We start from the raw sequence: 11,923 nt of genomic DNA on the forward strand, positions 1-11,923 counted from the left end.
ATCCACTTGCCGACATTCCAATCAGAGCGCAGTTAGTGACCACGGATATGACACTCATTGTTTCAAAGGCCAACTGAAAGAAAAAAGAACGTGAAATTAAAACTGCTTTGTTTTTCTTGTCTTATTATGAGTTACCTAAATATTTTTTGATATTCCATTTTGATTTATCTGTGTTTTTAAATATATTTTTATATAGCTTTCTAGGGATTGCTCTAAGTATATATTATAATTATATTTTATACACACATTTATACATATATAGTTACATTATGTTTTATATGTGTATATACATTTTTACTTGTGTTATTTATCAGCTCTAGTAAAATATAGAAATCTTACCTCCCTTTACCATTCCCTATTTATAATATAATTGCCTAAATATTTTCTCTATATATAGTATTTAGAATCATTAGTTTTGTATTTTTTGTTTCAACTCTCAAACATAACTTTAAAGACTCAAGAAGAGAAGGAAAAGTAAAAGTATTTACTTGTGTTTTTGTTTAGCCATTTTATTTCTTCCTAATGTCTCCAGATTCCTACTTTCATAATTTCCTTAGTTTTGAGAACTTTCAGTCATACTTTTAGGATAGGGCCCCTGATAATAAAAAACTCTTATTAGTTTCCCTTCATCTGAGAGTGTCTTGCTCTCTCCTGTGCTCCTAGAGAATATTTCCTGTGAATATAAGATTCTGTATTGGCAGTACTTTTCTTTAAGCATCTGAAAACTACTGTGCCCCTTTCTCCTGACACTGCAGTGGGGACGGCCTCGTTATGTGAGTGAAGGCCCAGCTGGCTGCTCTCCTAGAAAACTGTCCAAGTCTTACACCTGAAAGGAGTCATAAAGATTATATTTTACCTCCCTCACCCCACCCCCAATTTTAAAAACAAGAAAAGTGAGGCCCAGAGGAAGTAAATGGCTATTGAAGTCACACAGCTGTTTGGTGGCCAAGCAAGAATGAAATCCAATTTTCCCAACCCTCTCCTTTGGGCTCATTGTTTTAAATCACAATGCCTCATTCTGTTATTTCTTTTAAAGGAAAATTTTTTCTCAAATAATTACCTGCCATACACCAATACTGGCCGAAGGCTCTGCGAATGGACGTTTGAAGACTCTGCACATTTTTAAGGCGTCGGAATTAACTTCAGTGAAGTTATTTAACACAGCGAAGGCCGCAGCTAGCGGGTAAACACAGGAGAAAAGGCTCACGTAGCCAAACTGCAGCAACAGCTCCAGGTAGTCATCGAAGGTGCCCTGGAAATGTGAGCCACAAGGAGAAAACAGGCTCTGTTTTAATATCGTCTAAAAAGAATAACTTACCAATGTCATCCCGCTAAGTTTAACTTAAAAAAAAAGGAAGAGCCCTCCCGGTTTGGCTCAGTGGATAGAGCACTGGCCTGAGGACTGAAGGGCCCCGGGTTCGATTCCGGTCAAGGGCATATGCCGGGTTGCGGGCTTGATACCCCGTAGGGGGCGTGCAGGAGGCAGCCGATCAATAATTCTCTCTCATTGTTGATGTTTCTATCTCTCTCTCCCTTTCCCTTCCTCTTTAAAATCAATAAAAATACATTTTAAAAAAGGATCAAGTAAGGACCTCCAGAAGTTTGCCCCTCAAAAAAAGGGGGGGGGGCAAAGTTTGTCAGAATGAACTTTTTCAGTCCTGTGAAAATTAACCCACGGCCTGTAGTAACTCAGGCAGCCCTTAGTAAAGAAAAACAGCTCCATCTGTGCATTTAAATTCACTCCAGTTTCACCTCCTGCTCCCAGGTCCACAGCAGCCTTAACAACAACAGGCACGCCCAGGACTAGGGGGAGCAGAGGGGCTGGAGGTCTCAGAAAGCCTCGCTCCCAAAGAGAAGTCACTACCTGATGTGGACAGTGGTACCTTCTGGACTCCACTCAGAAGGCTCATCGTTATTCAGCCTCACTGAGTCCCTCCCAGTGCTAAAGGCTTCTCCCTTGGGGGGTGGTGGGTAAAGGGTCCTCATATATGGTGATGAAAGATGATTTGACTTTGGGTGGTGGGCACACAGTGAAATATATAGATCTTGTAACCTAGAAATCCACATTGTAAACCTATATGACCCTATTAACCAATGTCACTCCAATAAACTTAATTTAAAAAATAATAAAAATAAAAGATAATGGCTGCACACCTTGTGAACTTAGTTAAAAGAAAAACACCTAAGTTGTACATTTTAAAATAATGAATTTTGTGGCATAAGACATTTATCTCAATTTTATTAAAAGTTAAGGAAAACAAAGCTGATGGTAACAAGGAAACTCCCCAGAGTCACCCTAACGAAAGTAGTATTTACATCAAAGAGGCCAAAGAAAGGAGTCTACAGCAGAAAGTAAGGAGACCACGGAAGCATGGAGAAACCCCTCTGAAACTATGTTTAAACACCTTTCCGGTATGTTTTTAAAGGTTTAGTCCAAAGGAGGAGACAGGCAATAGTTGTTGTGTACCCTCAACAACTAAAGAGATACTAACAGTGCAGGGTGAGTTACTTAGGCCACACTCCAGACCTCCCTATGCACATGCGATGACAACTTCAGTTTAAGGAAAATACTCATCACAATATTTTAAAGCAATATTAAACATGGATATTGCAAAATGAATCATTATTATTACTGCATCTCAGAGTCAGTCCTTCTCCAAGACATGCATATTAGACTCAGGAGCTGAGAGCTTTAGTATAAATCAGAATCTACTTCTAGTCAGTTTCTTTTCATATTTTCTATTTTGCTAAAGTAGAGAATTTCCTAACGTAACTATAGAGTACTGGCAATGGAGTGGGTACTTCTCTCAGATGCCCTGGCTACGTGGATGAAGCATGGGCCCAGGGATTTCCAGTGAGTCACTCTGGCAGTGTCCAAGGCTCGTCAAAGAGCAACACCACGCACATGTATGTCAGGAGCTGGCCGGTGGGTGCGCAGCTGGGGATTCAGTGGCGAGCAATTTCTAAACCGCCCTTTGGCTGCATTTGGCTCTAGAAAGCATTTCCTTACGTTGTGTTGCAGCATACAGATGTGGCTTTAAAATATGCCCAGTGATATAGCATTGATTTAATTCTCTGAAGAGTGAAGTAATCAGGAGTGGGTAAAGAGTAAAAATCTTAGCAATCAAGCCGGTTTTACCACAATTCGGTCTTAAGAAACCATCATTGCCTGTGCTCAGCTTTCAAAATTGTGCTGTTTTGGCTCCGCGGAGATGTGCCGACACAGTCTCTCAGAGGGGCCGCCGGGCAGCCCGCAGTCATGTCGAGCTCTGCCTGACATTTTTAGCATACAACATGCAGTGAGCGGGGGGGGGGGGGGGGGGAGAAAGAGAGAGAGACTAAATTCCTACTCCAGATGAACATACAAACTAAAATTCTTAAGCATATGAGAAAAAATACTAAGTAAGAAAGTTAGTTCAATAATGAATTGAGATGCATTCATTCTTGATGAAAAGCAAGACTATGGAAGTTTAATGACAATGGACCCTCACAAAGGTTCTATCTCACTAAGACTATACCATACCAAGAAGGTAGGTGCAGGATATAAGAAACAATGACCTAAAGCAAACGTGACCCCAACACCAGTCCCCACTACAGAATAGTGAACGTAGTCAGAGCTGAATAAAAGTTCATTAAATACATGGTTAGGTTTTCTGATTCTCCAATGATCTTATAGTTCCTAAAAAATTTCAGACTTCAGGAACTATTTTATTTTTACAATAGCACTAAGTAACTTAAACTATAAATTAATCTTCAGATTGGCATTCATTTTTAATGATGGGCTTCAATCTTTTCTTTGGTTTTTAAAAAAAAATTTAGGTTTTTTTCAATTACAGTTTACATATTATTTGTATTAGTTTCCAGTGTGCTGCCTAGTGGTTAGACAACCACACACTTTACAAAGTTCCCTCCGATATTTCCAGAACCCACGTTCAATCTTTTCTTTGTGTCTGAAGCGAGCCATGCTGCTGCCCCCATGGCCGTCTCACCCCCCTGCCCCACCGGCTCTACCTGCTGTTCCCACCACCTCGGCGGAGCACTCACAGGGTTCACCAAGCGCATCCTCTGTGCTTTAGGCATAACTTCAGATTCAGGACAGTAGCCCTTCGCTGGCTGGAGAGCACTGAGCTGAGACTGTGGGTGTTTACATGTGTGGAGGTACCCGGTACGTGGCTGTTACGCACATTGAGTCAATGCCAAACTCAGCCAGGTCCAAGCTTACCAAATACGTCCCCATTTCTTTTTCCAGGATGACTTGTTCGTATAACGTGGCATCGATGTCTGCCTTCAGAGCCTGCACCTTCTTCTTCACCTGCACGTGGTGCTTCCTTTGGAGCCAATACGGCAGCAGAGACTCCACAACCTGGTTCAGGATCTGGGACATAATCAGGAGCGTGGCCAGGCTCTAGGAGAAGCACAGACATAGCGGCCAGTGTAGCTTCATGAAACCACACCGTGTGTGCAGTTATGCAAATAAAATGGCCATTTTCAACCAATAGTATACTATTGTTATAAAAGCTAGTATCAGGCCGAAACTGGTTTGGCTCAGTGGATAGAGCGTCGAAGGAAAGTTAGGTGTTCGAATGATGTTTCTAATTTATGTTTATTTTTCCACAGGGAAGACTTAGATTAAAATACAAAAAGATTATAATACAAATATTATTTTAAAAAATCAATAAAGAAAAAAATAATAATATTATAATAAAAAATAAATAAGTTACGAATCTGTAGAACAAATTTCCTTAAAATTGTGGTGGTTTGGGGTTTTTTTTTTGGTTATATCATCCTGGCTACAAAATATGAGTATCTAAAAGGTGTTGCCAATTTTGGAAAAATAATAGCTTGGCCACAATGTTAAAAACATTATAAAACTAATACATCCCCCCACCCACTGTAAAAAACTTAGAAAATGAAAAATAAAAAGTCACCCATGATTCTACAATCAGGACAGAACCACTGCTAACATCTTGGATATTTCCAATCATATGTAGAAATTAAAGTAGCATGATCCACTACATATTATATGCAGTTTTGTATTGTTTCTTTCCTCTCGTTATATATTGTGAGCACTTTCCTGTGCCAATAAAAACTCTATCTTTATTAGCCCAGGCACTGTTGTTGAATGCAGGTGTTAGTGCCAACCTGAGCTATTACAAATGTTGCTCTTTGGATACCTACGTATAGGAATCTTCACCCCATCTCCGATTATTTATTAGGGATGAATTAAGGCTGCCGGAGTGGTTTCCAGTAGTGGTGTGTCAATTTCTACTTTTCCCAGACGGATATCAGTGTTTCCATCACACAACATCTTTGCTGATACTAGAATTCTATTTTTTCAAGAATCCTCTCCCCTCCCTCTGTCCCCTGTTATGTGAAGGAGACTCTAAAGTGTAAGAAATGAGAAGTCACACCCCACTAACACTGTAGGTGGGACTGGGGAAGGTATGTGCATCCAACTACGTTTTCAATTTTCAAGAATAATTTTTATTTATTTTTAAATATATATTTTTATTGATTTCAGAGAGAGGAAGGGAGGGAGAGATAGAAACATCAATGATGAGAGAGAATTATTGATTAGCTGCCTCCTGCATGCGTGGCCCGCCCCCCCTCTCCTCACACTGGGGATCAAGCCCGCAACCTAGGCATGTGCCCTTGACAGGAATCAAACCCAGGACCCCTCAGTCCGCAGGCTGACACTCTCTCCACTGAGCCAAACCAGCTAGGGCTCAAAAATAATTTTTAAAAAGTAGCAATATGTAGAGTGTAATTCTTAAGAGCACAACATTTAATTTACTTTTATGCAAGTTGTTAGGAACATAACTACAAAATACTAACTTTCTCTGTTATACAATTTTCTTTTAATTTCCTGAAAGATGATCCCACGTTCTCATATAAATACTAAGAAGCCTCAGCTCTGAGGCTCCTCACTAACAAGCACAGGACATTCACACCAGGAGGGAGCAGCCCTCCCCGGCAGCTGCCTCAAGCAGAAAAAGTATTAAATATATGTCAGACTTTCTTAACACTTCCGAAAAGGATCTGCTGGTCTCTAAAGTACAACTTATAACTTAAAAATGAAATGTATCAGACCTATGTAAGGCTACACCAATCACCCCCACCCTGAGACACACGCAAAAGTTAAAAAAATGTTTTGTTGTTAGAATTTTTCTTACAATTCTATACAAATACAAATATATAGGAACTACATGTTTTACTTTACTGCCCTATATCATTAATTTTACAAGTTGGTTAGCTTCCATTCATTTCTTTTCAGTTGAGCACACTACACAGTGCTGATGGATTTTCTGTTTTTAATTAGAATTGGGCTTAGAAATGGACAGAATTGAAAAGGCTTTATTTGTGAATATAGTAATGGGAAGCTGACTGCATTACCTGACTACAAGAAACCGCCTCTAAAGCCTGAGGAACGGATACCTTTCTGTTACTCACACTCACCTGACGTAAGAGCTTCATGTCCTTCAGGACGAAGGCGATGTAGAAGAGTGAGGCAAAGCAATTCAGAAAGTTAAACTGGAAAAAAAAAATGGTAACAATATTTAGTGTTGCTTCATAGTAGTTTACATTTACAACCATAAGTACTGCATTTAAAAACGCAACAAGTCTACGGCCATACCACCCTGAACGCGCCCGATCTCGTCTGATCTTAAAAACGCAACAAGAGGCTTCCAGCCCTGTTCTCCCTCCTCCTCCTCAGTGGGCACATCTATAAACCCTTCAGTGATGCAGGAGGCACCCAGAGGAGACTCAGGGCCGTGAACCGGCTGGGGACCCAGGACTGGGTGAGTAACAGCACCAGGGCAGCTGACGCTCCTGTTCCTACCCTGTTCTTACAAGAGGGAGACCAAGGCCCACCATTCCCCACCTCCAACCTGGGAACCCAGGTGACCCAGGTGGGTTCACTCCCCACTCACCCACTTAGAAGCTTGAAAATAGCCGATGAACGCAGAGGAACTGGTTGGGACCCCGCTCACAATGAGCTGCCAGGGGCCATCCTCTCCTCCCCTCCTTCCTGCAGGGCCCGCCATTGCCTTCCCCAAGGGGATTTGCCAGGATGGCCGGGCAGCACTAGCAAGAAGGACCCCCAACTCCCACCACCACAAGTAGCCCAGCCCCGGAAGCCTCCTGTGCCCACGGACCTGAGCCTCCTCACCGTCACCGGGCGACGCCCAGGTAGATGAGTGGGGCCAGCAACAACCAGCCGAGTGTGGGAGGCATCTTTGTCACCACAGGCCTGAGACGCCCTGCCCTGCTCAGACACAGTTCTGGGCTGGGGATCCCACCATAACAAGGGCCATTTCTTCAAGCAGTTCCCCTGCTCAAGAATCTGCAACCACACCCTGCACTGACGGCCTTCCTCTCTGCCTCCAGCCTCTTGCTGGCTACTGCCCGCTTAGCAGCATCCCTTCCTGAGAGTACCGCTGTGGGCACTTCATTAGTGAGCGAATAGGGAGTCACTCAGAGAGTGAGCAGTAAGATCAATGCAGCCAGGGGAGGGGTGGGGGCTAAGTCAGAGCAGAGGTGGAAAGCGAAAGCCTGGGAAAGTGGGGAATGCTCTCCCCATAAGATTAAAAGGGAAGGGAGAGGCCTAGGGAACACAGGCAGATCCTAACATGTGAGTCTTTCACAAGGCAGTCACCTGACAACGTATCTGAAATGTCAGAGAACAATAAAGTCCCACAAATAACTGAATTCTTCAAGCCAAAGGGAGCGTTTTACCTCTAAGGGCAAAGACTCCATATTAAAATCAATTTGAATGGTTTTTTTAATGCATCACATGTTCCCCTGAATCTTACACAGAGAACAGAGAAGGTAACTTCCTTGCTGATTCAGCATCAATATTCTGAATATCAATTACTTCAGAGCCTTTTTGATATGCACAAATGTCCACATTGCTAAACTGTTGAATTATTAGCACCTATTATGACAGGTTTTCTATTTCCAAGCCTGCTCTTGCCTCTATAAATTTACCTACTTCCAGAAACCTAAACATCTTCCCAATGGTAGTTTCTGCTCTTTTAAGGACTGAAAAGCCAGATAAATAGGCTTCTCAAAATGATTTCTACAGCTAAACAAAGATTTTTTCTCAGTGGGGGCCTCGATCTCTCCCTCGGGGAGTCAAGTACATGAACTGTGCTAAATAGGTTACAGTTGCAAGTTCAGAGGACTCTATGCACCTGTCTTGATTCTGTTATGGCACAGATGGCTGACGCCGCCTCCTGGTAAGTGAGGTGCTTTCAAGACGGCACATCTTTGTTATTTATAATGATGGTGGAAAGAGGCAGAATGTGTGAGCTTTGACACAACCTGCAAGCAAGTTACACAGTGCCTCTCTCCAACTCTCTCCTTCTGCCTGTCAGAACATGCTGGGAACCTCCTCAACTCTAAGCATTCTTCACCAAAATTCATAAAAAAATAACTGAAGATTCTATCACTAAATGAACTGTGTGTAACTTCAGGGATTGTTGAATAGTGAAGCATTCAAAGAAGCACTGAAGAGAAGAGAAACATGACTATAAAGTAAATAATTAGCTTCTTACATAAATAGAAATTGGCTATAAACAAATTTCTACATTTGAAGTCTTAAACCACATGCACATATATAAGACTACTAGCGGCCTGGTGCACGACATTTGTGCACTGGGGGTTGGTCCCTCAGCTCAGCCTGCTTCCTCTCACAGTCTGGGACCCCTTGGGGGATGTCCACCTGCTGGCTTAGGCCGGCTCCCCAGGAGGAGTCCTTAGTGCTGCTGCAGAGGCAGGAGAGGCTCCCACCACTGCCACTGTGCTCACCAGCCGTGAGTCCGGCTTCTGTCTGACCACCAGGGGGCAGCTCCTGCATTGAGCATCTGCCCCCTTGTGGTCAGTGTGCATCATAGTGACCGGTTGTTCTGCCGTCGGGCCAAAACGTGCTCTACAACATTCCCCAAGGGGTCCCAGATTGCAAGAGGGCACAGGCCAGGCCAAGGGACCCCACCAGTGCACGATCAGGGCCAGGGAGGGACCGAGGGAGGGATCCAGGGCATGTGTGGCCTGTCTCACTCAGTCCTGATTGGCTGGACCCCAAGCTAACCTACTGGTCTGAGCATCTGCCCCCTGGTCACATATAGAAATTTGTTGATATTTGCAACCATAGTAAAACAAAGACTTATACTTTTGATATTTATTGTATATATTTAAATGCCATTTAACAAAGACAAATCAACCAAAAAAAAGAGTTCACGTGTCACCTCTGACACGTGTGTCATAGGTTTGCCATCACTGCGCTAGGCTGTCAATCATGCCTACTGCTCACCACCAGGAGCATTCAACAAGGAAGAAACCAAGGTTAAGACACATTTTGGGGGGTACGGCAGTATCACTGCAATCTGAAATTATTTTTTAAGTCTTACTGCTACAAAGAAATGTGGGATGTATTGGCAAATGATCCCATAGACAGCCACCCCGAGAAAGACCCCGAATACTAGTAAGTGGTGATGGTGAAACTGATAGCAACCTCTAAAGCAGGGGTGGGGAACATCTGGACCACGGGCCGTATACAGCCCTCGAAATCATTTGGTCTGGCCCTGCCAAGAAATTAGAGGTGAGCTAATTAAATGTTTGAGTAAATACAGCAGACTAATTTTTTTTAATATATTATTTTTTATTTCGGAGAGGAAGGGAGAGGGAGAGAGAGATGGAAATATCGATGATGAGAGAGAATCATTGATCAGCTGCCTCCTGCGTGCCCCCTACTGGGGATCGAGCTCACAACTCTGGCATGTGCCCTTGACCAGAATCGAACCTGGGACCCTTCAGTCTGCAGGCTGACGCTCTACCCACTGAGCAAAACCACCTTGTCTACGCTGCCTCCATCGTGTGACTGCCCTAAAATTTTTCCTAGTATCGTGTCTTTGTTATAAATGTTCTTTAAAACCTTTCACTGGTTCCCTATGACCTGCAGGACAAATCCAAGTTCCTGCCTCCCCACCATTGTCCCGTGCCCACCCCAGCACTCGAGCCAGAGGGAGCCACCTGAAGGTCCCCAGAGAGCCCTGACTGATGAGCACCCTCGTGGCTCTGTCTGTGCTGCTCCTCCTCAGGGCCGTCTGCGGCCCACACCTTCCCCTGGCCAGCACCTTGTCTCCGGGTTTCCAAGACTCAGGTCAAGTCTCATTTACTCTATGAAGACTTCCATGGTTTTCCCTTGACACATCTGCCTGTCTGTCCGTCCTTCCATTCATCCATCTGTCTGTCCATATTTGATATGAGAATGCAGGCTCTTTCCACCAGAATGTTAGAGCGGGAGTTTTATCTGTATTCTTCATTGCTATATCTCTAGCACCCAGAGTGGTACCTGTCACATAGTAGTTGCTCAATAAATATTGATTGAAGGAGCTCATTAAATGGCTATTTATTGTGTGTGCATGTGCAGGCCATGATCACTTCTTTGTCTGCCATACTCTACTCCTTCAATAGCACTTATAGATTATTCTTATTCTGTTCATTTGTTCTCATGTCTGTCATCAACTAAGTCATCATCTCCTTGAGAACCTAAACCATGTCTTATTCATCTTAATATTCCCAGATTCAGCCAAGAGTCTAAGAGGCCTGCTAAAAAGACATGGAGTTAGAAAATCAAAGTTTAAGTACAGTTTTGCCATGATTTATTCTCAGTTTCTTATGTGTAAAACTAGAGGCCCAGTGCACAAAATTCATGCGGGGGGGCGGTTCCCTCAGCCCAGCCTGCACCTTCTCCAATCCAGGACCCCTCGGGGGATGTCCAACTGCCAGTTTAGGCCTGATACCTGTGGGAACAGGCCTAAACAGGCAGCCAGACATCCCTCTCCCAATCTGGGACTGCTGGCTCCTAGCTGCTCACCTGTCTGCCTGCCTGATTGCTCCTAACTGCCCTCTCCTGCTGGGCTGATCTCGCCACCAACTGCCCGCCTCTCCTGGCCAATTTGGTTCTGATTTGTTGGTTTCAATGCCAGTCAGCATCAAAAGCTCCGCCTGCTAGGCAGCCATTGGCTCCCCACAGCACCCAGGTTTGGTTCTGCTTGGTCGGTTTCTTTTTCTTTCTTCCTTCCTTCCTTCCTTCCTTCCTTCCTTCCTTCCTTCCTTCCTTTCTTTTTTTTGAACACACCATGATTTTATTGTCTTATAATCAAACAGAATATGAAGCTTAGAACTGGATCACTTGGCCCTTTCTCTTCTTATCTCCACCCAATTCAAAATGCTTGCATCTCTTAATAGCCAGCATTCTCTTAGATCTGCAGTTAGGCTCAATGCATTCAAGCCTCAGCACAATCTTCTTTGTAGTTTTAGCCTTTCTTTAGAAAATGGGCTTAGTCTGTCTACCATACCCACCTTGCTTTCTGTCATAATGCCGCTTTTCCTGTGCATACAGAGAATCCTTGCCCTTCTTATACTGTGTTACTTTGTGGGGTTGATGCTTGCCACACTTCCTACAGAAAGTTCAGTGGGTTTTAAGAACATTCACCATGTCTACGAGAGCTATAAGCAGGGAAAAAGTGATTGGTCGGTTTCTATGCCAGTCAGTATCTAAACCTCTGCCTCCTAGGCAGCCATTGGCTCCCCAACAGCACCCAGATTTGGTTCTGATTGGTCGGTTCTTATGCCAGTCAGTGTCAAAAGCTTCGACTCCTAGACAGCCATTGGTTTTTCACAGCACCCACATTTGGTTCTGATTGGTCAGTTCTATGCCAGTCAGCATATCCAGGCCTATCTGTGGGCTTGATTAGAGTGGCAGGGCTGAACAGCAGCCCCCCAGAGGCCAGGAGAGAGAGAAAAGCCCAGCTGCTGGCGAAGCTCAGAAAGAAAGAGGGAGAGAAAGAAAGAGGCAAGTACTGACCAACAGCTGCCACTGAGACGGGGAATCAGACCCTGCCTCTCTCTCTGGGAC

The 11,923-nt window shown here is 43.8% G+C and overlaps 1 protein-coding gene and 1 pseudogene across 1 annotated transcript in view; both read right to left on the minus strand.

Moving 5' to 3' along the window:
• Positions 1-11,923, minus strand: part of ANO10 (anoctamin 10) — a 114,483-nt gene that overhangs the window by 61,332 nt on the left and 41,228 nt on the right. Inside the window, exons 7-10 of the mRNA XM_006765103.2 lie at positions 6,457-6,599; positions 4,223-4,405; positions 1,061-1,252; positions 5-73 (exon numbers count right to left, since the gene is read on the minus strand). Coding sequence (XP_006765166.1) covers positions 5-73; positions 1,061-1,252; positions 4,223-4,405; positions 6,457-6,599 — 587 coding nt within the window. The remainder of the gene's footprint in view (positions 1-4; positions 74-1,060; positions 1,253-4,222; positions 4,406-6,456; positions 6,600-11,923) is intronic.
• Positions 11,134-11,503, minus strand: LOC107183280 (annotated as a pseudogene).

The sequence above is a fragment of the Myotis davidii genome, unplaced genomic scaffold (genome assembly GCF_000327345.1).
Source record: "Myotis davidii unplaced genomic scaffold, ASM32734v1 scaffold81, whole genome shotgun sequence".
Classification (NCBI taxonomy): domain Eukaryota; kingdom Metazoa; phylum Chordata; class Mammalia; order Chiroptera; family Vespertilionidae; genus Myotis; species Myotis davidii.